Source organism: Pseudonaja textilis, chromosome Z, assembly GCF_049901715.1.
Source record: "Pseudonaja textilis isolate UNSWEBS1 chromosome Z, rPseTex1.2, whole genome shotgun sequence".
Taxonomy (NCBI): domain Eukaryota; kingdom Metazoa; phylum Chordata; class Lepidosauria; order Squamata; family Elapidae; genus Pseudonaja; species Pseudonaja textilis.
Window position 1 is genome coordinate 62,939,130 of NC_142008.1, and position 27,364 is coordinate 62,966,493.

Genomic DNA, 27,364 nt, shown 5'->3' on the forward strand with positions numbered 1-27,364 from the left:
TTGGGTAGAGGAATCATTCTGTTAGAAAATATGAATGAATATGCATGAGACCCCAAGAGTATAGAAAAAATGGGAGATTTGGAGATCTTTGTGTCAATAATGGCTGAAAGACTGAAGAGATATTTAAATCACTTTATACATACTGATCAAAATCGTTTTTACCTAAGAGACAAATAAGAGACAATATGAGAATAATTTTAAATACACTGGAATACTGTGAAGCACATCCTGATAAGCAGATGGCATTAATATTTTTGGATGCACAAAATGCATTTGATAATGTGAACTGGCAATTTATATTGATGCAAATGAAGGAAATGGAATTTGGGAATAGATTCCTAAATATGATTAAGACTATATATTATGGACAATGTTGAGGTAATTCCCCATTAGGAGAATGAGCGCATGCAGGGAGACGTATTGGAGAGTAGTGTTTGAATAATACACACATAGAACACAGATACACTGTACAGTAAATGTAGGTTTTTACTTCCAGAAAGGTTTAAGCAAAGTTCAAAAAAGGCAGTCCAAAGTCATTCACAGGTAAATCAGTCAGTTTTTCAATCCAGGAATAATTCAATAACAAAGTCCAGTGTAAAAAAAAAAAAGTTCAGACTTACATCAAATCCAGGAATATCAGTCAATTAGGAAAAATTGAGGAACGGCAATACTTTCCAACAGAAGGAAACAGAGACTGAGACACACTCTCTTCTGAGATTAAGACTAAACAACCCAGGTGTCTGGCTCCATCTTATGGCCGTTTGAGTAACCACACCCAATTGCAGTTTTTAGCATGCTCTTAAAGAGATAGTATTAAAATGTCTATCCTGGTTTATATATTTCCATCCCAAATAGCTGTTAGGTGATTTACATTCCTAACAGACAATATGCAAAAGTACTAATTAATGGAGGGATGACTGGAAAAACCTTTATCAAAGAAAAGGATGCCTCTTGTCTCCATTATTGTTTATTTTAATCTTAGAAGTGTTGAATAGAATTGTTAGGGAAGACAAAGAGATAAAAGGGATGGAAATAAGAAAGGAAGTGTACAAACTAATATTGGGTGATTTGGGTTTTATATTAGAAGAACCTTTAAAAACAAGGCCAGTTGATAACAAGAATAGAGGAATATGGGAAAATGACTGGATTAAAAATAAATAAAAGAAAAACAAAAATATTGGTAAAAAAATATGACAGAGAAACAGAAAAAAGAACTGACAAAAATACAGATATTCACATAGTTTAAAAAGTTAAACACTTAGGAATACACTTGACAGAGAAATGTGGAACAATTAAAGAAGATAACTATTACAAATAGAAACAGCAGATTAAAACAGAGATAGAAAACTGGAGCAATATGCAACTTTGACTAACTGGAAGAGTAGCAGCAATTAAAATGAATATATTGCCCAAGATGCTATATCTGCTTCAGACAATTCTGGTTAAGTTAGAAAAAAATATGTTGAAGATATTAATAAAATGGTGTTGAAATATATGTGGCAAGGGAAAAAAGCAAGGCTCAATATTAAAATATTACAGGATATTAGAACTAGAAGAGGCTTTGGCCTACCTAATCGGGAGATCTATTACCAGGCTACGGCCCTAACATGGATGAGAGAATGGATATTATTGAGAAACAAAAGACTATTAATGTTGAAAGGACATGACTTACAAATGGAGTGGCATGCATTCTTATGGTATAGAAAAGGGAAAGCACATGGGTATTTCCAGAGACACATAGTTAGAGATGCATTATTACGTATGTGGGGAGAAATAAAAGAACAACATTATATGAAGGTACCAGTCTGGTTATTAACAACAGAAGCACTTGCATATCCAAATGTTTGTAAATGGGGAATGTTACTGGATATAAAGATATTTTAAATGAAAAGAGTGAGCTCAAAACAAGAATTGAATGAACAAGGATTAGATATAGAATGGTACTCATATTTGCAGATACTAACAAGGTATGCAAAAGATATTAAAGATGAAGGGATTGATAAAGAGTTGACAGAATTAGATAAAATATTAACAGGAACAGAGGATAAATTGATTAAAAGAATATATTGCTATTTATTGGGTGTCAGACTGTAAGAAGAACAGAAATTGGGTGTCAGACTGTAAGAAGTTAAAGAAATGATGGATGGCACTTAGTGCCAGCAAGACAAGTGAAAATGTTTACAGATAAATCAACGAAATGTCACCAAACACCATGAATATATTATCATATGTGGTGGACTTGCACAGAAGCTAAAAGTACTGGACTAAAATACACATGTGGTTAGAAAAAATGATTAAACAATATATAGATTTGAAACCTGAAATATTTCTATTAGGAATGGTACCAGAAGGTTATAGTAAAGATTTACTTAATTATACATGTTTTAACAGTGGCTAGGATTGTATTTGCCCAAAATTGGAAGAGTGATAAAATACCGAAAGAGGGAAAAATAATTGAAAAAATATTTGAATGTGGAGAAATGATTGACACTAGAAATTAAAGAAAAATAAACTGAATACTACATGCTGTGGAATATGTTTTATCAATGGATAGAGAATAGAACAACCTAAAAAAGATTTGATGTATTTATAGAGCAATTAGAGAAATTTAAGCAAAGTTATAATGTGTGATATTATGTATATGGGAATATATATGGGAATATTCATGTATTGTTAGATTTGATAAGAAGAATATCATTTATAAAGTTTAAATAATTGAAATATGTACCCAAGTTGACACACAGTTGAAATGGAATGATTAGTTGCATATAAAAAACAATTAAAAATTATTTTTTTAAAAAAGGAGGGAATCTGGTGTCTTATAATGTTGGATGGATCAGAGGATATGCAGTCATGTGTATACAGTGGGTACAGGTAGAAGCTGAGCACACAGCCCTGAGGGGAGTCTGTGCTAAGCTTCAGAGTAGAATATGTAAAGGACCCAGCCCTTACTGTTTGTGGATGACCCGTCAGGAAGTCTTTGATCCAGTCACAAGTGAGGGGAGGGAAATTCAGATCAGTCAGCTTTTCAATGAGAATACCTGGTAAGATGGTATTAAAGGCTGAGCTATAGTCTATAAAAAGCATTCTGACATAATGCCTAGATTTCTCAAGGTGTCTCAGTGCAATATGTAGAACAGTGGCAATGGCATCCCCTCTCGACCTGTTGCTTCTGTTCTATCGCCAGGACAAAAGAGACTTGAAGACCGGAGTTGAATTCAGCTCTTTATTAGTAATCAGTAACTTCAACTAAAGTCGAGCCGCGGCAGCCCTTTTTATAGTGGCTGCTCACGGCTCGCAACCAATGGCATTTATTTAAACTTCCCGCCGCTTAGGCGGCCAATCCAAAACTGTCGTTATTAACCAATCGTTATGTTGCATTAACTAACCAATAGGAATGTAGTCTTAGAAGTCTCTATTTGAATACACTACACCCCTCCCCTCTTGGTTCGCTCCAACGTTACGTGACATAATCGCGCAGGTAGGCGGGGCTCTTGTGAGTCCTAGTTGACCTGCGCAGTTCAGTCCCTGTGTTGGTCTCCACCGGTTCGGACAGGCCTGCTGTCCTTCACGTTCTTCTCCTTGGAACCTCCTGGAAGGGTGCCTCAGCCATGCCGCCTCCCGCCATGCCTTGTTGGGTTGATCGGGCTCTCGCTACGCCCTGGGTTGGTTGGATGGACGGTTTGGTCTCCTCGCATTGTGTGCAGGCAGGTAGAGTTGGCTTGGCTGTTTCTTTCCTGAGGTTCCTTCAGTTCTTTTTTCTCGAAGTCTTCTAACGGTAAGTGATTTAAAAAATTTTCTGGGTTCTCTGTTTCCGGTTGGTGTTTTGTAACTGGATGATTTTCATTTTCTTTATTATTAAAGGGTTCCCCCCCCCCTCTGGATTTTTTATTATTATCTGGGAGTGCTTGGGAAAATGTTTGTTCTGCGTTTCAGGGAACATCGGTGTCTCGTTCGATGTGTTTCAACCGTTGTTGATCGATGTGTCGTTTCCATGATCTGCCGTCAACTGTTTCTAGTCGGTAGGAACGAGGGCCTGTGATTTGTGTGATTGTTGCCGGTAACCACAATGGTTCTCCAGTAAGATTTTTTGCATATACTAAGTTGCCTGGTAAGAAAGAGCGGTACTTACTGGAAGAGTCTGGTGGCTTTTCGGTTTGTAAGTGGGGTGCAGTCTATCCAATTAGGAACACAACTTTCTTCCCATCCATAGTTCAGCCGGGCTCTTGTCTGTGGCCGTGCATGGTGTTATATGTTGGATGGTGAGCATGGTGTTGATTTTTTCTTGCATATCATTTCCATCAAGCTTTTCCAATGCTTCTTTCGTGTAATGGACCATGCGTTCCGCTCTTCCATTCGCTGCCGGATGAGGTGGCGCTGTCAAAGCGTGTCGTATTCCATGTCCTGCTAGGAATTGTTCAAAAGCCAAGGCTGTAAACTGTGGCCCATTGTCTGATACTACTACATCTGGTAGGCTGTGGGTGACAAAAAGTTTTTTAAGTTGTTTGGTGATGGCTTCTGTCGTTGTTGAATTCATGATGACGACTTCCAACCAGTTGGAATAGGCATCCACGATGATTAGGTAAGTATATCCTTTTGTGCGGCTGGCAAAGTCCATATGGATTCTTGACCAGGGGCCTCTGGGTGTCTCGCAGTCAAGAACCGGTGCTGAAGGGGGGTCTGGATGATTGGAATTTGTTACATGTTTTAACCCAGGTTTCAATGTCTGTATCTATTCCTGGCCACCAAATGTACCTTCTGGCCAGGGACTTCATCTTTACCATGCCGGGGTGTCCTTCGTGTAACATGTTTAGCACGTCTTCTTGTAATTTTTGAGGGACAACCACCCAGTCTCCCCACAAAATGCACCCTTTTTCCATTGATAATTCAGTTTGCTGGTTATTAAAAGGTTTAAAAGTCTCGGTTTTAACCCCATCCCACCCAGTTCAATATTCGGGCCATCAGTGCATCTTTAGCCATTTCCCTTGCGATGTCCAATGCGGTGATGGGCCAATTTGGGATCGTTTCAATTTGTAGGGTCTGTGTGGTGGGAGCTGGATCATCATCGTGACCTGGTAGTGGTGAGCGGCTTAATGCATCGGCATGGGATATGGCTTTCCCTGGGCAATAAATGAGTTTGTAATTATATGCTGCCAGAAATTCTAACCATCTAGTCATTCTTAGGGACAGGATATTGGGGGTGGCCCTGTCTCCGGCTAGGATTCCCAATAGCAGTTTGTGGTCGGTAATCAAAGAAAATGTCCTACCATATAGGTATTCGTGGAAACGTTTTACCCCCGAGATGGCTGCCAAGGCTTCCCTGTCCAATTGGCTATAGTTTCTTTCTTGGACAGCGTCTTGGAATAAAAGGCGATCGGTGCTTCTCTGCCATCTTTGTAGTGTGTGGCTGAGTATTGCGCCTATGCCGAAAGGTGAAGCATCGCAGGTGACAGTTAGAGGTAGTGTGTCACTGTATTGGATCAATACAGATTTTGATGTGATTAAGTCTTTAATTTTTTGGAATGCGTTTTCCTCTTGGTGGCCCCATTTCCAGTTGGCTTTTTTATCGAGGAGTCTATGCAGTGGTTTCGCTACTGTTGCCTTCTGTGGCAGAAAGACATGATAAAAATTAATGAGTCCCAAAAATGCTTGTAAGTCCATTTTGTTTTTGGGTCTAGGAGCTTCCTTTATTGCTCGTATTTCTTTTTCGTGGGTTGGATTCCTGCTTCATCAATAAGGTATCCCAGGAACTCGACCTGGTTTGTGGCAAGTTGGCATTTTTCTTTTTTAACTTTGAGTCCTGCTTCTCTAAATTTTGCCAAAACTGCCCTTAAATGGTCTTTTAGTTGTTTTTTGTTTTTGGCTGATATTAGTACATCATCGAAGTAGGGTACCACTCCTTTTAGTCCTTGTAGGAGGTGTTCCATTAGGCTCTGGAAAACATCAGGGACCACGCTTACACCGAATTGTAATCTATTACATTTAAAAGCTCCTCTATGCATTATAATGGTTTGCACCTCTGCTGTCTTAGGATCAACGGGTAATTGTTGATATGCCTGCGCGAGGTCGAGCTTCGCAAAAATCTTTCCTCTCCCTAATGAATGCAACAGGTGTTGGACTACCGGAACGGGATATGCACTCTGTTGCAATGCATGGTTCAGGGTGGCCTTATAGTCACCACAGATGCACATGGACCCATCAGTTTTTAATAGGAGTCACAATTGGGGTTTCCCATCTGGCATGGTCAGTTGGCTCTAGCACCCCCTGAGCGATTACCTTGTTTAGTTGCTTGTCAATTTTTGGTCTTAATGCAAATGGTACCTGACTGGCTTTAAGCCTGATGGGAGCTATGTTCGGGTTTAAGCTAAATGATATAAGGGTCCCATGGTACTTGCCTAAAGTCCTGTCGAATACGTCATGGAATTCTTCCATCAGGTCTTTTTCCCAATCTGTCATGGTGACGCTGTTGATCCCTGTCACTTCAATTCCAAGTGTTTCAAACCATTCTAACCCAAGCAGGCTGGGGCGATCTCTGTCAATGATGGTTAATAGAAGAATCTCGGTGTGTCTTTTAAATTTCACTTTGAAATGTCCTAGTCCCACTACTGGTATCTTGTTACCCTGGTAGTCCTTGATGATCAGGCTTTGCTCTTCAAGTTCTCTATATTTTATGTCTGGTATCAAACTTTTTATTGTGTTCCATGATACCATTGATAAATACGAACCGGAGTCTATTTCCATTTCACATGGCTCGCTTTCTATCAGGACGTTGATTCGAACCTTCTTAGTGTTTGTTGTTCTGGCTGTCCCAATAGTGATTGTTTGATGTGTTTCTTCCTTTTCATTGAGCTGTTGATTTTTTCCGTCTCGGCTCCAGCAGCTTCCGGTTGACCTTTCTTTGTTTCTGGGGCGGGTACTGCTTTGTCCCTTTGGACTATAGCTCTTTTTGTTTTGGCAGACCCTTGCAATGTGCCCCCGTTTCTCACAATGCCGGCATGTGGCATCCAAGAATCGACACTCAGACCTTGGGTGGTTTCTGCCGCAACCCACACACTGGAACTCGGGTTTTCTACTTCGTCTCTCTCTCTCCGGTTCCTCTCTGAGTAGAGCCTGTTTACCTCCTCATCTTCATCTTCTGAATCGGTTGATGATTCAATGTCCTCACGGTGAGAGTTTGTGGCAGCATGCTTTTTGGCTCCCTCTGTTTTCTTTTCTTTATTCATGCACAGACTGTTCGTTGTATTCATCTGTTTCATTTTTGCTGCAGTTTTCTTTGCGGTTTCCATGGCAGTTGCTTCAGCAATGGCTTCGTTCGTGGTGATGTTGGGTCGGTTTAGCAGTTTGCTCTGTAGGGTTGTGTCTCTTAGTCCAAGGACCATGCGATCCCTCATGGCTTCATCCATGTTGAAGAACTCGCATGCCCCTCTAATGTCTCTTAAGGCTGCTACAAAGTCTCCAATACTCTCACCTTCTAGCTGGTCGTGCTTGTAGAACTCGTGCCTTCTAATGAGATTGGATACAGCCAGTGCGTAATGGTTTCTCAACATCCGATTTAGGTCTGCCCAGGCCATTTGTTTAACATCGTTTGGTCTTGCTAATGCCTTGGCCATTTTGAAGATAATTGGGCTGCAATGCGTTAGGAATACAGCTCTCTTTCTCTGGTCAGTGATTCGTTGCAGTTCATTGCTTTCTAAAAACTTCAGGAATCTGTCAATGTATGACTCCCAGTCTTCTTCAGCTGGGTTGAACGGTGTGGGTGGCAAATTGTTGCCGGCCATCTCATTGGTCCTTCGGCTATCGTTGCCACGTGCTTACGGTCTTTGTCTCTTCAATCCCACCCTCGTCGCCAGTGTTCTATCGCCAGGACAAAAGACACTCGAAGACCGGAGTTGAATTCAGCTCTTTATTAGTAACCAGTAACTTCAACTAAAGTCGAGCCGCAGCAGCCCTTTTTATAGCGGCTGCTCACGGCTCGCAACCAATGGCATTTATTTAAACTTCCCGCCGCTTAGGCGGCCAATCCGAAACTGTCATTATTAACCAATCGTTATGTTGCATTAACTAACCAATAGGAATGTAGTCTTAAAAGTCTCTATTTGAATACACTACAGCTTCTATAAGCAAACTGGTATTGATCAAAATTTGATGACAGACAGGACCTGAAGTGTTGTAGGACCAATCTCTCAAAGCACTTCATCACTATAGATGTCAGGGTAATGTATCTATAGTCATTCGGGCTGTTTATGGCTGCTTTCTTTGGAGCTGAAATAATTGTGGCTGCTTTCAAGCATGATGGGACTCTAGCCAGTTGCAGGGAGATGTTAAAAATCCTTGTCAGGACCCCTGTTAATTGATCAGCACAGGTTTTTACTACTTTCCCCAACACCCCGTCTCGATCTGCAACTTTGTTGGGATTTACAGCCTTCAGCACAACTCTCACTTGATGTTCATGCACGGTGAGTGGCTGGAGGTTAGAAGGTCTTTGGGCTAGAGCCACAGAGTCACAGAGACAGGTCTTTTAACCTCAAATCCCAATTGTGATTGCTAAATGAGAACTACTTGTATGATATTCCTCCCTGAATGCAATGCACTTAGTCTTTCTTTTCCATAAAATAAAGCAGTTACAGTATTATTATTATTTTAGATATATTTTTGTTGGCTCTTTCCTTTTTTATATATCTCAATCACATATTAAACAATATTGTGACATTTTTTATACAACTACATTTCATGTCCAACACAATCTATACATTCTATTTCTATACCTTCTACATCTATTATGTACATTTCCTTTTCCTATTTCTATTATCTATTCAATCCTACCATTTTTCCCATATTGCATAGTATTCAGAATCTCCTTTTCCTTTTAATTCTATAGTCAATTTATCCATTTCCATGCACTCATTTTGGATGGTATGCAATCTTTCTTCCAACACTGCACATATGCAATCCTTGCTGCTGTTATTATATGTAACACCATATATTTTGTCCTTTTATTATATTTCCTCTTAGTTATCCCTAGGAGAAATAATTCTGGAGAAAATTTTATTTGACTTCCTGTTCCTGTAACCACTTTTGTATTTTCTTCCAATATTTTCTCGATTCAGGGCATAACTACCATGTATGATAGAAGCTACCCTGTTTTTGTCTACATTTCCAACAGTTTGGATTTGAGTTTGGATATATCTTAGCCAGCCTTGTGGGTGCCAAATGCCAGCGATAAAACATTTTGTATTGGTTTTCTTTATAGGCCGCCAACTTTGTTATTTTGTAATTTATATTCCAAATTTTTTCCCACTCCTCTAACTCAATGCTGTACCTGAAATTTTTGGCCCATGCTTTCATAGATCCTTTTACTATCTCCTCTGCTTGGTCAAATTCTAATGGGTAATTATATATATTTTTATAACAATTTCTCTTCTGGGCCAATAAAAGTTTGTCTAGTTTTCTGTGGCTCAATGTCAATTCCATAATCCTCAATACCCTTTTTGTATCTTGATTGTAGTTGCAAGTATGGTCACCAATCTATAAGAATTCCCTGATCCTTCAATTCCTGTCCATTTTTTAAATTTCCCTTGGTTATCTAAGATTTCCTTGTATTTGGCCATTTTTCCTACACCCATTGTATTGGGGTGGATCATTGCTTCCATGGTGGATAGCCAACCTGGGATTTTCATATAGTGCTTTTTTTATCTCTCCCCATGTTTGTATCAAAGCATCCCTTATTTTATGCCTATAGAAATATAGCTTTCACTTATTTTCGCTATCCCACAAGAAATCATCCCACCCCTTTTGTAGATTATGCCCTTCAAGTGTTAGCATTCTTCTATTTCTTAAATTAATCCAATCTCAAAACCATACTAATGTCGCCACCTTATAATAGAGTTCCCAGTCCGGGAGTTCAAAGCCACCTCTGCTTCTGCTATCCTGTAAATCTATTAATTTTATCCATGCCTTCTTACCTGATCAAATAAATTTTGTGGTTATTCTATTTAGATCTATAAAAAATTTCTTACTTAATTTGAAAGGAATTGTTTGGAATAGGTAGAGTAGTTTAGGTAAAATATTAATTTTGATAGTTGCTATTTGTCCTAATAAAGATAATTGTAGAGTCCCCCACATTTCCAAATCTTTTTTAACTTGATGGAATAATTTCAGATAATTGTCTTTTTTTATTGAGGAGCATCTCGCCATTAACCAAATTCCTAAATAATATTTTTTTATAATTTGTAATCCGATTACTTTCTCTAATTCTTTTTTCTGTTTTAATGTTACATTTTTTCACTAGTATTTTAGTTTTAACTCTATTAATTTTAAGACCTGAAACTTCTCCATATTTCTCTATTTTAGTATCAAAGTTGGTCCGGACCACAGTGGCTCCTCAATAAAAAATACCTGATCATCCGCGAATGTCTGTACTTTGTACTCTTCCTTTTTGTACTGGTTCCTTTTATTTCTGGGTTTGTTCTAATTTTAATTAATAATGTCTCTAATGTCAGAATAAGGAGCAGAGGTGACAGTGGACATCCCTTTCAATATTCTAAAGATTTTTGTAGTGTCCCCTTACAGTATTAATACAGTCACCTAATTTACATATCACAAAGCATCATAACTATGAAATGGAAGATTAGGCAATATACTGAGTTGGAGCAAGCATTAAAATTAAGATTATTTCCCTCCACACCCATTTTATCTTCCCCAAGATATGTAATAAGACAATAAGCAGTTGTCTGATGGTAATGATCCCAAGAGGCACTCTGGTTTGAAGGAAGACCTATCAGTCACTGATTCCAATAATCAATGGATTATTTCTTTCCCTCCTCTCCAAGGTCTTCCACAGAAGAATTGTTTTTGGAGGGTCATTATAAGCAAAATGTCACATCTTTAAAAAGAATAAACTAGAAATGGGATTTCATAGAGAGTTTTGAGTCAGAACAAAAAGGATGAAATTCATCAGCTTTACTTCAGATAAATGAAAAACTGTCCTGAATCCATACTCTATTTCAGGCTTTATACATACCAAAAAATACAACTATGAGCATTTTCCTGACCACATAGTCCAGTAAAACAATTGTAAATTCTTACTCTTTCTAATCCCCAATCAATGTGCTATAATCTGAGAAGTTATACTGACATTCAAATACTAAATACTAATTGGATTATTGTATGGTTTAAGAACTCTGAGTAGAAAGAGGGATAATCCAAAATACTTTACTGAAGCGCCCTGTACATCCTCTTAAAAAGAATTTTTCACAAATCATATGTAAATGTTTTTAAAGATACTAAAATATCAATTTAAAATATTGTAATTATTTGATCTATCAGATAATTCTGCAGCTTTGTATATTGATACATCCAATGGGTCATTTTGCAATTCCAAAACTGGGCAATGTCTATCATACCAATAATGCTCATGATTTTATGTTCTATTTCTTTTCTTGTCTCATTTTCAGTTCACATATGCAATAGAAAACTGAAGATACAACACCTGTTTCTCAAACTGAAGGCATATCTATTTTGCATCCAGTACAGATTTTGCTTCCAGAAAATGTGTTGAATTTTTCCTATTTAATAATTGAGGTAACACCTAACAGAAGAATCTTCATCTAAACAGGTCATTATCAGAATAAATTCCCAACATTTATTAATTGCTTTGTTATGTTTCTTTTTTTCCCCACCACTCTAAGTTTCACTTCACATCTTTTGCATATTTACTTAGAAATGGGTTCTTCTCTGTTCAGGTAACCTTCTTTCCTTATTTATTCATTAAAAGAACTTGAATGGCTATCTATCTCATTATAATCCAAGATAGTTCATTACAGCCTATAATAACCAAAACGCCTCTCTTACCCAGCATCCTGATTTGACCTCATTCTAGTCCAAAGCTAGGGAGAATCGTTTGGAAAGATCAAATGTCAGAGAAAGTTGATTAGTCTTAGTCAATTGACTAAGAATATGCAAAATACAAGGAGATGAAACTGGTCCTTCTCTCTTTAACTGGGAAGAACATCCTTTCTTCAAATTCCCAAAAGTTCTTCCCTGAAGTTTTTTGTTCAACAGGCCTAGTTATTATTTGGATGAGAAACTTCCAAATAACACCAGGTTTGTAGAAATTGGTAACATTTCAGAAGAAGCAGTGGAAAAATACAGTTAGTAAGTTGCATGGGAAAATTATATTTTTCTTAATCTCAAGTGTTCTACCAGGGCTCTGGGAATTTGATAATTCTGCACAGTGTCATAGCTGTTCCTAACACTGCATTCTTCTGGACAGAGAGCTCTTACATCATTCATTGGATCTGTTGGAGCCAATGTCCCAGTTTAGAAATTGCAGCCCTGAGTGCTCCTGCCACCACTTTTCCTGGGGTGGAAACATTGTGAGAAGGTTCTGGGTCTTCACACTGGCAGCCTCCATGTTTTCCTTTGGCCAACTCACTAAATCATCAGGGTATCTGATGACTGGTAGGCCATATGTATTGATGGTGTGGATCATGTTCTTCCCATTGAATTGGCTCATCAGAACCTGTCTTATCATTTGATGGTACTTGGATGTTGTTTTTTCCTTGCCTCTCCATCATGATTTCCATGTGGCTGTAGAATACCAACATTCTTGCATCTGGTCTGCTATATGGTCCAGTGGTTCCACCTTATTAGTCTTAACTACCTTCCCTCTCTTGACTACCATTCAGCTGGATCTCTGCAATCTGAATGATAGCCTAATGTTCTCACTAGATCCAGGTGTTGGCTACGTATCCAGTTGTTCTTCCAGGTCTTTGGATGCATGTGCAGTTAATCTATCTCAAACTAGCAGGGTACCTGTGCTTCGCTAAAAAACTATGTGATGGGCAAGTTTTTAAGCAGGAAAATAAGAGTGGGGGGGAATTGTGCCTCTGCCTATCAACATCCATTGGTATTCACCTGACTAGCATCCTGTCAGTGTGTGAGAGAGTTCGAGGCTGTTTGGAAACTGAAACAGTATTTGCTGTGTGAGCAAGAAGGAGACAGCAAGCAGCCTGGTATGGCTTAGCTCAACTGCAATTGGAAGGTATTTCTTTTCAGGTGGGGAGGGGTAGTAGAACTCCTTAGCATCAGAGTGTGTTAATAATAATATAGGAAATAGTAATGGTCTGATGGTCATTTCAAAAAATCCTTTGTTAGTGAGCACCTAGAAGCCAAGAGGAACATACGTGCCAAATTTCAACTTTGTAGTCTTTACAGTTCTGAAGATTTCATGATGATGCATGAGTTAGGCTTTTAGATATATAGATTCCACAATGGATGTCCTTCTCATTGTCATCATCACCAACAAAGTATATCTGGAGAAATGAAGGCTGCTGATAAGGCCCCACCATCATACTCCCTATCCTGTGGTAGACCTGCCTTTGACATTGAACGTTAGCATAAAATTTCCCTCCTTCACCTCTCTGGTACCAAAAAATGTCATGTGGAATTATCTGTTGTACTTCCAGATAACAGAAAGAAAGTGCTTTGCCATTGGATGTTGGTGTGTAAGGGTTCAGGGTAGGCTGAAGGGGAGGGAGCCACTGCAGCACATCCCAGGGCTCTCATTCTGCCACTTTAGAGCACGGCAGAAGGCACAAAGTAACCGAGGTCTGGGATCAACAACCTTTTCCCTGGAATAATGAATCTGAGGTACATATTGGAAACCAGAGAAATACGTATTAGTCCAAGGCATTGATCTCATTTGTGACTGATTAACGTAGGGATTATTCAATTATACTTTTTTACAGCCTGTCTACTGACTTGTGGATGAGTTTGACGATACTTGTGTGCAGCTTCCCTTACTTGTGTTTTCCTAATCACATCTGTAAATCTTTTTCTGTGTTTTTTGCCTCTTTTCCCTTTAACTGGTGTTACAGTAGAAGGAACAGATTTGTCTGAACTTCAGGCTCCTTGCTGTCTCCTTCTTGCTCACACAGCAAATACTGTTTCAGTTTCCAAACAGCCCTGAACTGTCTCACACACTGACAGGATGCTAGCCAGATGAATACCGATGGATGCTGGTAGGCAGAAGCACAATTGTCTCCCCTTATTTTCCTCCCCCAAAACTTGCCAAATCACATAGTTTCATAGCGAAGCAAGGGTACCCTGCTAGTATTAGATATTTCTGAGCCAGAAATCAGCTAGTGATAAAAAAAGAAAAGGCCAGGAAAAACATAACAAATTTGACAATATGCTTTTAAAATTGCATTGAGATCATCAGAGTTCAGAATACTCTCATTTCTTTCTGAATATTCTTACTTGATTGCTTATTATTTCGTTCAACAAAGCTGTTAAATTTAATGTCTTCATAATGGTTTTGAATAAAGTTACTCTGTTACCTACATAACACTTTCTGAAAGATTGTAGACAACAACCTCTACTACTCTGGCTATCCCAGAAAGTTACGCAATTCCATGATAAGATAAGTACATCTGTATTATCCACCAAACCTGAATGAAGTTTTCACTAATGCTTCTGGACTTTCCACTGGGGGCAGCTCATCTGCTAATATTTCCTCAGGAGGCCTTGGATCATGGACGATCATTGGTTTCTGTTTCTCCTTGATGTTTCCTGTAAGCCCACCAATAATGGTATTCCACAGGTAATTCTGAGATTTTGATCCTGGATAGATAAAAGAGAAAACAAAACAAATGTTAATAATACAACATCATTTCTGGAGCCAAAGACAGCTGGTATAATTAGCTGGATTGATCAGCAGACTTAACCAGGTGAATATATTAACCCGTTTTTGGAATTCATGCACTGCAGTAAAGCTTCCATTTCTACAACTTGTGAAGCTACAAAAAAACCCTAATTAAAACTAATTATGGAATGCTGTGCAAATACAGCTAATGTCTCTAACAACCATTCTATCTGCTTTCAGTTTCATTATGAGGTTAAAAGAGAGAACTTCATCAAAGTCTATAATTCCGTCTTGTGGACCTCTAGATAGTGCTGTCCTTCAACTCACACTAGCTTCTGTCTATATTGATCATAGATGACAGCAGGAATTTATCAGGGGTGCACAACTTCATTGTGATTGGAAGTCAAACATTTCTTTAAAAAGGAAACAAAAATGGGGAATTGGTTTCATATCCATCCAGAATATGGCTGAGGGCATTATGACATCAGAAAGAGAAACCATAATTTTGGCTCTTTTCTATTTTGGAAGGATTGAGGCTTTAAAATAACATTTTTAAATATATTTCCTTATACAATAGGTTGAGCGAAAATCTTTCACAGCGTTACAAGCTCTTTAAACTAAGGATACATATTTTTTAATATATTTTTATGCAAACATATGAAGACGTGCATTTAAATCAATCAAATTATAGCCAGGAAAAACATGACAAAGTACACTTTTAAAATGACAGTCCCCTTTGACAGATTCACTAGCAAATGTTTCTTTCAAGAAAACTATAATTTAGACATTTTAATTGTGCTTTAAATATGGGAAATGTAACTGCCTACTCTTTCAGGAATAATATGTTCAAAGTCTGAGATCATTCCACTTTTTAAATGAGAAAAATGACTTTTCACTGTTACAAATACAAGTCAGTCATTTTCGCTTGAGGAAACACCAAGGGGTCTTGCAATGGGCATGAATCAGAAATAAACATATGGCAGCTGAGATTTTTCACTACCATCCAAATTCACCTTCTAAATAACAGAGTTGAAAGGGATCTTTTATTTATTTATTTATTTGATTTGTCAATTGCTTACAAGATAATAGGTATAAGTATAAACATAGTTATGAATACATGGATACATATGAGAAAATAGAAGAAACAATAGGACAGGGACGGTAGGCACTTTGGTGCGCTTATGCACACCCCCTACAAATCTCTTAGGAAAGGGTAATGTAGACAATAGTAGACAGTCTAAGGTTAAAGTTTTTGGGGCTTGGGGAAGAAACCACAGAGTCAGGTAGAGTATTGCAGACATTGATGACTCTGTTGATGAAGTCGTATTTCCTGCAATCAAGTTTGGTGCGATTAACCTTGAGTTTGTACCTATTGTTTGCTCTTGTGTTGTTATGGTTGAAGCTGAAGTATTCATTGACAGGTAGGACATTGCAATGTGTAATTTTATATCCTATACTTAGATCGGACCGAAGGCAGCGTAGTTCTAGTTTTCTAGGTCTAGAATTTCAAGTCTGGTGGCAAATGATATTCTGCAATGAGTAGAGGAGTGGAGAACTCTTGTAAAATATTTCTGGACTTCCTCTACTGTATTAATATCAGTATTAATCAGATATGTAATGTGGGTTCCAGACTGGTGAGCTATATTCAAGTATTGGTCTAGCAAATGTTTTGTATGCTCTAGTTAGTAGTGTGATATTACCAGAGAAAAAGCTACATAGGATTAGGTTAACAACTCTTAATGCCTTTTTGGCTATGTAGTTACAGTGGGCTCTAGCACTTAGATCATTAGAGAAGAGAACTCCAAGGTCCTTGACAGAGTTTGGATCATCAACAAGGTCTTGACTATTCAGCTTGTGTTTTATTTTCTGACTTTTTTGCCAATATGTAAGACAGAGCATTTATTTGTTGAGATTTGAATTTGCCATTTGTTTGACCATTCTGATACATAGTCAAGGCTTTTTTGAAGGATAGCAGTATTTTCTATGGTGTTGAATAGCTTTACATCATCAGCGAAATGAACGCAGTTGCTCTTAATATGATCACAGAGGTCATTTATGTAGAGTATGAAGAGAGTTGGTCCTAGAACACTGCCTTAGAGGACACCACTGTTGACAGCACAGAATTTGATAGGATGCTCCCAATTTTGACCATTTGTTGTCTGTTTGACAGGAATGCTTCTATCCAGTTAGGCAGATGTCCAGAGATACCACAAGATTTTAGTTTTAGGAGTAGTTTGTCGTGTACCACTGAATCAAAGGCTTTATAGAAGTCTATGTAGATTGTTTCTATTGCTTTGCCCTGATCGAGTTGTGTAGTCCATATGTTTTTGCAGTGTAAGAGTTGCAGATTACAGGATAGTTTTTTTCTGACACCAAATTGTTTATTAGAGAGCAGGTTGTTTGTCTCTAAGTGGTGGATAATGGATTGGTTAATAATTGATTGATGCAGCATAAGGAGATTGGTCTGTAATTTTCAACTTGGCTGGGGTCTCCCTTTTTGAAAATAGGGATGACTGTGGCTAATGACCATAGGTTTGGCAACGAGTTGGTCCTGAAAGATTTTTCAAAGATTATGCTTAGAGGTTTGGCTATGGCAGCGGATAGCTTTTTTAAGAAGTAGGCACATATTCCGTCCGGTCCAATAGATAGAGATGGTTTTAGATTGCATAGTATTTTTTCAACATTGTCTCCTGTAAAATTAATATTTAAAAGATCATTGTAGTTATCTGTGGTTCGACTAGGAAATACTGGGCATCTTGTAGGTCATCTCGTCCAACTCCCCCATCCAACCCTCCTACAACATTTCTGACAGTCCAGTCTGTTCTTAAAAGCTTCCAGTGATGAAGCTCCCACAACTTCTGAATGCAATCTGTTCCATTGGTTGACTGTTCTCACTGTCAGAAAATTTCTTCTTATTTCTAAGTTAACTCTCTTCTTGATTAGTTTCCATCCATTATTCCTTGTCTGGCCATGGAAAATAGATTGACCCTCTACTCTCTGTCCTCTGTCAGAGGACCCTCTCCTCTGACAACCCCTCAAGTTTTGGAACACTGTTCCTTCTCTTCACTAAACTAGCCATGCACTATTCCTGTAACTGTTCTTCATATGTTTTAGCCTCCAGTCCCATAATCATCTTTGTTGCTCTTCTCTGCACTCTTTCTAGAGTCCCAACATATTTTTTTATAGTGTGGTGACCAAAACTGGATGCAGTATTCCAGGTGTGGTCTTACTAAGGCTTTATAGAGTGGTATTAGTACCTCACTTGATTTTGATTGAATCCCACTTTTAATGCTATTTAGGATTGCATTGGCTTTTTTGGAAGCTGAGGCACACTGCTGACTTTAATGGGTTGTCCACTAAGACTTCAAGATCCCTCGCACAGTTACTGCTATTAAACCTGGTTTATCACCTAGGGCAGTGATGGCTAACCTTTTCAGCACCAAGTGCCCAAAGTGCATGCATGCGAGTGCATCTCCAAAATGCAATATGTGTGCCCTCCCAACCCCCACGCATGCCCCCTACACATGCACGGTAGAGATCCAAAGACTAGCTGGCCAGTGGGAGGTACGCACACATGCATGGTGGAGCTGAGTTGGGGTGATGGCTCACATGCTCCCCTGAGTTGGGGTGATGGCTCAGAGAGGGTATCTGTATACAGCCCACACACAGAATAGAATACAATGAACAGTGGATTCCTGCCTTGATACTTCAGAAATTCAAAAGAAGCCCACAACGTTTTGAAATGAGACTGGATAGAGAGATGACTCTCTGAATGAGGTTTTATATCAGAGAATAAAAATTAAAAAGTATTATTTGGTATATTGTATTATGTTCATTGATATGATGTGTGACCCACACTGTTTATACTCTATATAAATGACCTTTGCGATCATCTTATAAGCAATTGTGTCAATGGTGGGATTCAAAAAATTTTACTACCAGTTCTGTGGGCATGGCTTATTTGGTGGGTATGGCTTGGTGGTCATGTGACTGGGTGGGCGTGCTTGATGGTCATGTGACTGGTGGACATGCTTGGTGGTCATGTGACTTGGTGGGTGTGGCCAATTCAATGTCACTCACATCAAGGGTGTCTTGCCTTGCCCCTCCCCTCCCAGCCAATAGCTCAATAAAAATGTTGTTCACCTTTTTTTGACTTTATTATCTACATACTACAGATGTACTTTCATGGACCACTGAAAGGAAGAAATGGCTCACATGCATTGCCCAAAAGTGTGATAGGCAATAGGCTTTTAAGGGGCTGCCAGGAAGAAGGGGGGGCAATGTATTTTCCAAAGGCAAATTAGAACACAAATAAGAAGCAATGGATGGAAACTGAACAAAGAGAGAAGCAACCTAAAACTAAGGAAAAACTTCCTGACAATGAGAACTATTAACCAGTGGAATTGCTTGCCACCAGAAGTTCTGGGTGCTCCAACACTGAAAGTTTTTAAGAAAAGACTGGACAGCCATTTCTCTGAAATGGTATAGGGTTCCCCCAAGGTCCCTTCTAAGTATTATTCTGTTATTCTAACACCTTTCCTAGGACCTCTACTCAGTGTGGCATCCTCAATTTTCCTGCCTGAGCAGGGGGTTGGACAAGAAAAGGGGTCGCCAACCTTTTAGACCTCAGGGACCACCAAACTCATAATTTTAGATCCCAGGGACCACTAACCGGTTCTGTGGGCATGGCCTAATTTGTGGGTGTGGCTTGGTGGTCATGTGACTGGCTGGGCATGGCTTGTATGTAAATATTATAAATATGTATATAAATATTGAATTTTTTATAAAAAAGAGCAACTTTTACCCAAAATCAGGCAAAGCAGGCAGATTGAGTTGCTCACAGAATCACAGATTCATTCAGAGATCTATCTATCTGACATTGGCTAGCTCAGTCTGTCACATAAAATTTGCTTGCAAGCAAACTCACAAAATTAACTCACAACACACCATGCATGTAAATATTGATTTTTTTTATTTAAAAAAAGAGCAACTTTTACCCAAAATCAGGCAAAGCAGGCAGATTGAGTTGCTCACAGAATCATTCAGTGATTTATCTATCTGATATCGGCTAGCTCAGTCTCTCAAATTTGCTTGCTGTGAATCTGCACTGAATTTGCTTGGAAGCAAACCTTCAGTCCTAAGGGAAATTTGACTGTCCTGAGCCGAAGAACTAAAGACTAGCTAGAAAGCAAGAAATCCAACCATTTCCTGCTTCCTAGCTAATCTAAATCTCCCAGCACAACAGAACAGATGATGGCCGGAAAAAGGAAAAATAGCAATTTAGCAGGCAAGTTTACCAGGTAAGGAGTGAGTAGGTGGGGAGGGTTCCTGCAGACCATATGGGCGGCGCAGCCTTGTGTTTCTGCACAGCCTGGATTAATTGCTTTTGGGGGGTGCTTTTGGGGGTGAGATTTCTCTGCGGCCCACCAAAATTTTCTCACGGCCCACCAGTGGGCCGTGGCCCACCGGTTGGCAACTGCTGGACTACAAGACCTCCATAGTCCCTTTCAACTCTGTTAAACACATGTGTATTTATGCTCTGGGCTATAGACAACCCTGAAAAATACGTGAGCAAAAGAAAGGCAGTAAATCATTCTAGGTGTAGGAACAGCGTAAAATATTAATATATGATAAATAATGGAACAATTAAAAATAATAGCACAGAGTTTTCTCTCTCTCTTTCCCCCTTCCTTCCTATTTCTTTTTCTTTCTTTCTATTTCGTTTTTTCTTTTTTTCTTTCTCTCTTTCTTTCTCTCTCCCTTCCTCTTTCTTTCTTGCTCTTTCTTTGTTCTTTCTTTCTTCCTATTTCTTTTTCTTTCTTTCTTTCTTTCTCTTTCTTTCCTTTTCTCTTTATTTCTTTCTCTTCCTTCCTTTCTTTCTTGCTTTTTCTTGTCTTTCTCTCACACACACAAATACACACACCACACACACACTGTCTCCTTTACTTCCTATTTCTCTTCCTTTCTCTTTCTTCCTCTTTCTTTTCTTCCCTTTCGAGGCACTGTGGGTGGCAGCGGGGGCAGCAGGTGGAGGCAGTGGAGCAGCTATGGGAAGCAGCCCCAGGAGTTCCGGCCCTCCCTTTTGGGGCACTTCCGCTACCCTCGCTTCCCACAGGTGATGAAAGGAAGCAGGCAGCGGCAGAGGTGGTAGGCAGCAGCTGGGGATGGCAGGGAGGGTAAAGCACTGGTGGTGACAGCGGATGGCAGGTGAAGGTGGAGGTTGCAGGCAGAGGCAGGCAGAGACAGCGGGCAGTGGTAGAGGCAGAGTCGGGGCTACTGGAAGCAGCTCTCCCTTTCAGAGCACCGCCGCTTGCTTCTCCTGGATGATAAAAGAAATCAAACGCCCATGGTGGCAGTATTCCAGGAGGGCAGGGAGGGTGGATGTACTGGGGCTGCTGCACATGGGCACCTCCGCTGCCCCTCTCATCCCCAGCACAGCAGAGATCCCCCCAAGGGCCAGCTGCCCACCCACTTGCCAGGCCGGGCCGGAAGCAGTGCGTTCCCCCAGGAAAAGGAAGAAAGTGAGCGGCACTGCTGCTACAGGGAGCAGGAGGGCAGGTGGATGTCCCAGGGCTACACATGCAGTGCTTTCTTCCTTCTCCCAGGAGACAAAAGGAAGAAAGCCAGTGGCCATGGCACTGCTGCTCCAGGAGCCCTGTCCCGGTGCTGCTGCAAATTGCGCCCAGCATGTGCAGCCCCAGGACATCTGCCCGCCCTCTCAATCACACTAGGCAAGCCTGGGGATGTGGGGGATGGTGGGGAAGGCCCTTCAAGGTCTGGGGATGGTGGGGAAGGCCTGTCAAGGTCTGGGGACAGTGGGGAGAGGCCAGACAAGCTCCAGGGCCAGTGGGGCAGGCCCAGCAAGGTCCAGGGATGGTTGGGGAGGCCTGACAAACTCTGGGGACAGTGGGGGAGGCCCACAAAGGTCTGGGGATAGTGGGAGAGGCACAGAAATGGGTACAAATAATTGGGGACAATAGGACAGGGATGGTAAGCATGATTGGATGCTTATGCATGGCCTTTACATACTTCTTAGGAAAGGGGTGAGGTCAATATTGGTTAGTTTCAGGGAAAAGGAGTGTGGGTTTGGTATGTGACAGCAGAGTCAGATAATGCGTTTCAGGCATTGACCACTCTGTTGCTGAAATCGTACTTTCTGCAATCAAGTTTGGAGTGGTGTACATTAAGTTTATATCTGTTGTGTGCTCTTATATTGTTGCAGTTGAAGGTGAAAAAGTCATTGATTGGTAGTACATTAAAGCAGATTATTTTATAAACTATGCTTAAGTGAAACGGCTTAGTTCTAGGTTGTCCAAATTCAAAATCTCAAGCCTGGTAGTTTAGGCTATTCTGTTGCGAACAGGGGGGTGTAGTACTCTTGTGAAATACTTCTGGATATGCTCAATTGCATTAATGCCCAATATACAGTGCGGATTCCAGACAGCTGAGCTGTATTCAGGTACTGGTCCAGCAAAGGTTATGTATGCCCTAGTTAGTAATTCAGTATTACCAGAGGAGAAACTTTTAAAGATTAATTTACAACTCTTGAAGCTTTTTTGGCAATGCTGTTGCACTTAGGTCATTAGATATGAGTACTCCAAGGTCCTTGACAGAGTGAAGGTCGTCAACAAGGTCATATCCACCTAGATTGTATTTGATGTACTTTTTTTTAAACCAATGTGTGGGACAGAGCATTTGGAGTTGCTAATTGTTTGACCAATCAGACACATAATCAAGGTCACTTTGAAGGACAGTAACATGTGGTGTTGAATAGTTTTATGTCATCACTGAGGAGGATGCAGTTGCTTATAAGGTGATCGCAAAGGTCATTTATATAGAGTATAAAGAGAGTAGATCCTAGAACGGTGCCTTGGGGGACACCGTTGTTGACTGGTGCAGGGTTTGATGGGGTGTTTCCTATTTTTACTATTTGTTGACTATTTGACAGGAATGCAGTAATCCACTTATGAAGGGATCCAGAAATGCCATAAGAGTTTAGTTTTAACAGTAGTTTGTCATGTATCATTGAGTCGAAATTTTTGCAGAAGTCTATGTAAATTGCATCTATTGATTTACCCTGGTCAAGTAGTGTAGTCCATATGTTTTTGTAGTGTAGGACTTGCAGATTGCAGGACAATTTTTTCCTGAAACCAAATAGTTTTTGGGAGAGTAGATTGTTTGAGAGTAGGTGGAGGGTAATGCATTGGTTGATGATTGATTCCATGACTTTGCATGAGATGCAACATAGTGAGATTGGTCTGTAATTTTCAACCAGGCTGGGGTCGCCTTTTTTGAAGATAGGGATGACAGTTGCTAAGGACCATAGATTCGGTAAGGAGCTGGTTCTGAATGATATTTCATATATTATGCTTAAGGATTTTGCTATGGCAGTGGATAGCTTTTTTAAGAAGTATGCACATAAGCATCAGGGCCAATAAGGGATGGTTTTGGTAATGTAGTGCCTTTTCTATATTATCTTATAATAATATACTATTACTATATCATTTGGTCCTTTTAGGGGTGGGATGGTTCTTGAGTCTTTAAGTTTGGTGTTTACAAAGTTATAAAATGTGCAGGTGGATTTTGTGCCTAGAAGATACTCTTGCTTTCTGCCTTTATCTGTCGGCATAAGGTGTTGTATTGGTTTTTAAAGTTAGCTGTGTAGCTAGTTTTTCGCCATAGAGATTTTTTTTTTTAGATTGAAGTTTCCTTATTGTTTTGGGTAATTTGTTTTTATTGTTTTTGGGGGTTACCAATGGAAAATATAGTTTAATGAGTCTTTTGAGTTCAAGCAAGAAAACGTTATAATGGTCTTCTGTAGTATGTGCCAACCAAAAGATGATAGGTTGGCAGTTGTGAGTTCATAATTGGCTTTTTTAAAGTTATATTTTGGGGATCCATCTTTATGATCCTTTTTATGAGGGTGTAAGTTTAGACAAAAGTCAATCATGCTGTGGTCACTGTTTGAAAAGGGTTCCTGAATTTGTAGGCCATAAATTGAGTTTTAGCTATTGCAGAAGATGAGGTCGAGGCAGCTGTTTAGTGTTGTTATTTACTAATTGAGCCAGTCCCAGTGTAGTATTAATAGTAATAATATCTTTAACACCATTCTCACATGCTTGGGAAGGTCTCAATAGGTAGATAACAATGTCAAATCCAGCCTAAATATCTATCTGACTATGCAATTTCTCTCCCCCCCCAAGTTTTCTTAGATTTTTATTTTTAAGTATACACCAATATTAATATATGAACAGGTGGCCCCTGGGTATTACTCATTTTAATACAAACATCAATAATGATAATCATAATAATTGTTACATTAATCAAATTTACATAATCCTAGTATTGCTATACATGTTTTTTAAGAGTAGTTATTCAATATTTCAATGTTCCATTTTAATGCCAATGATATAAGCATACATGGCAATACCATCTTTCAACCTCTGATCTTTTCCATCAAATTATTACTTATATTCTGTTATATTTAACAGATTTAACAGATAATCAGAGTTGGAAGGGACCTTGTAGGTCATCTAGGTCATCTCCCAAGAAGGAGACCCTACACCATTTCTGACAAATGGCAGTCCAATCTCTTCTTGAAAGTCTCAAGTGATGGCACTCCCACAACTTCCGAGGGCAAGCTGTTCCATTGGTTGATTGTTCTCACTGTCAGAAAGTTTCTCCTTGTTTCCAGGTTAAATCTCTCCTTGTTCAGTTTCCATCCATTATTCCTTGTCTGGCCTACAGGCACTTTAGAAAATAGATTGACCCCTTCCTCTCTGTGGCAGCCCCTCAAATATTGGAAGACCGCTATCATGTCTCCCCTGGTCCTTCTCTTTACTAGACTAGCCAAGCCCAGTTCCTGCAACCGTTCATTGTATGTTTTAGCCTCCAGTTTCCTAATCATCCTGGTTGCTCTTCTTTGTACTTTTTCTAGAGTCTCAACATCTTTTTTATAATGTGGTGAACAAAACTGGATGCAGTACTCTAGGTATGGTCTTACTAAGGCTTTATAGAGTAGTATTAGTACTTCCCTTGATCTTGATTGTATCATTGTATTAGTATTTCCTTTGATCTTGATTGTATCATTGTATCAGGATTGCATTAACTTTTTTGGCTGCTGCTGCACACTGCTGGCTCATATTTAGCTGGTTGTCCACTAAGACTCCCAAGATCCCTCTCACAGTTACTGCTATTGAGCCTGGTTTCACCCAGTCTATATGTGTACTTTTGGTTTTTCTTGCCTAAGTGTAGGACTTTACTTTTCTCTACATTGAATTTCATTTTGTTAGATATGGCCCAGTGTTCTAGTCTGTCAAGATCCATCTGGATCTTGAGCCTATCTTCTTGGGTGTTAGTTATTCTTGCCAGCTTAGTATCATCTGCAAATTTGGTAAGTTCCCCTTCTGTTCCCTCATCTAAGTCGTTAATGAAAATATTGAAGAGTACTGGGCCTAAGACAGAACCTTGTGGCACCCCACTGCTTACTTCTCTCCATGTAGACTTAGACCCAAGAAGGACTACTCACTGAGTACAGTTTGCCAGCCAGTTGCAAGTCCATCTAGTGGTGGTGCTATCTATTCCACTTTTTTCTAGTTTACTAAGAAGTAGGTTGTGGTCTACTTTGTCAAATGCCTTGCTGAAATCTAAATATATTATATCCACAGTATTTTGCTGGTCTACTAATTTAGTCACTAATTTAGTAAGAATGAAATAAGATTGGTTTGGCATGATCTGTTTTTAACAAACCCGTGCTAACTGCTAGTTATTACTTTACTTGTTTCTAGATGTTGGCAGATCTGTTTTTTTATTTTATTTTCCAGGAACTTCCCGGGTATTGATGCTAGGCTGATTGGTCTCTAGTTTCCTGGGTCTGTTTTTTTTCCTTTTTTGAAGATGGAAAGCACATCAGCTCTTTTCCAGTCCTCTGGTAGTTCCCCGGTGCTCCAGGATTTTTGAAAGATATGGTGCAGTGGTTCTGAGATTACCTCTGCCAGCTCCTTTAAAAATCTGGGATGTAGTCCATTAGGCCCCAGTGATTTGTTTTCATCAAGATCAGACAGGTGTTCTCTTACTATTTTTTTGCTTATTTTAACTTTTATTTCTGGTCTGTCTTTTACAGTTATGTTTTTGGTGAGTTGAGCTATAGTGTCTTTTTGCATGAAGACAGATGCAAAGAATGAGTTAAGCAGTTCTGCTTTCTCTCTGTTGCCTGTTACTTCCTTGCCATCTTCTCTCTTTTGTGGATCAACTGTTTCCTTGATTTTTTTCTTGTTATTTATATGTTGGAAGAAACTTTTTATTATCTTTGACTTTTGTTACAAGTCTTTGTTCGTTCTGAGCCTTTGCTATCCTGACTTGGTCTTTGCAGATTCTGGCTATCTACTAATATTCTGCCTTAGTTGTATGTCCTTCTTTCCATTTTTTGTACTTGTCTTTTTTGTCTTTCAATTTGCCAGAGAGATCTTTGTGTAGCCATGCTGGTTTCTTCTTGAATTTATTGTTTTTCTTTCCCAGTGGTATTGTGCTGGTCTGGGCTTCTATGATCATACTTTTTGGAGTTTCCCAAGATTCTTGAGTTGTTTTCCCCTTTAGGATTTTCATCCATGGAATCTTTCCCAAGTTCTCTCTGAGTTTATTGAAATCAGCTCTTTTAAAATCCAAGACTCTGGTGTCATTATGTTCTGTTGCTTGTGTTTGTGTTATGTTGAATTCTAGTATGACACGGTCATTCTCACCCAAGGTCCCTGCAGTTTCAACTCCCTCTAACTTCTTCTCTGTTTGTAAGAATTAAGTCTATCTTTGGGACAACAAAGTTGTCAGCTAGTTTGGTTAGGAACTTATTTGATTTCTCACTTGGTGCAGAATTTGTTTTCCAATTGATATCAGGATAATTGAAGTCTCCCATTACTATTGTTGTGTGTTTCCTGCATATGTTTGTTAGTTGGCTGGCAAAAAGGACATCTATATATTCTGCTTGATAGGGTGGCCTATAATATACACCTATGGCCATGTCATTCTTTTTTTCTTTTATATTGATCCATATGCATTCTAGGAGGTTTTCATCTTTGGTTTCATGGGGTCTGGTTTTTTTTGAATAGTTTGTATCCTTCTACCAGTATGTTCCAGTCATGGGTTTCATCCCACCAAGTTTCTGTTATTCCAACTATATCATATCTAGCTTCATGTATTCGTAGTTCGAGTTCACCCTATTTGTTCCCCAGACTTTGTGCATTTGTATATAGGCACTTGAGATCTTTACGTCTGACATTGTGTTTACTTCTACATAACCTGTGTTGTGCCTCCCTGCCCCTACTTTCTTGCAACCAGTTTGATTAGTGCACATGGTATGACACTCATTATTAAATGCTTGGTTTTGGTTGGCATCAAGGTTGATAATCTTACCTGCATAAACATCTATTTTGCATGCACTGGTATCCTTATTAGTTTTAGGTTGCTGGGGACAGAAATGTTCTGAATCCATTAATAGAACATATATAAAAATTATATGTTAATATTCCCCCTATTACTTATTTCTATCTCTATTCTAGCTTCTAATCAGGCCACCATTGCTACCCCTAGTATTAACACACATGTTTATATTAAGACATAGTCCTTCATTATTTTTTTGTTCAAAGTCACAATATACCATTGAAGTACCAGTCTTCCTATTATTTAAACATACCTAATAATACCATCTTTCAACCTCCAATTTTTCCA

At 39.3% G+C, this 27,364-nt stretch overlaps 1 protein-coding gene across 3 annotated transcripts in view; it reads right to left on the minus strand.

The window, feature by feature from the left end:
- PDE1C (phosphodiesterase 1C) overlaps positions 1-27,364 on the minus strand; it is a 335,246-nt gene that overhangs the window by 171,181 nt on the left and 136,701 nt on the right. For all 3 annotated transcript variants that reach the window (XM_087917919.1, XM_087917920.1, XM_087917921.1), the window contains exon 3: positions 14,451-14,622. In XM_087917919.1, coding sequence (XP_087774045.1) covers positions 14,451-14,622 — 172 coding nt within the window. The remainder of the gene's footprint in view (positions 1-14,450; positions 14,623-27,364) is intronic.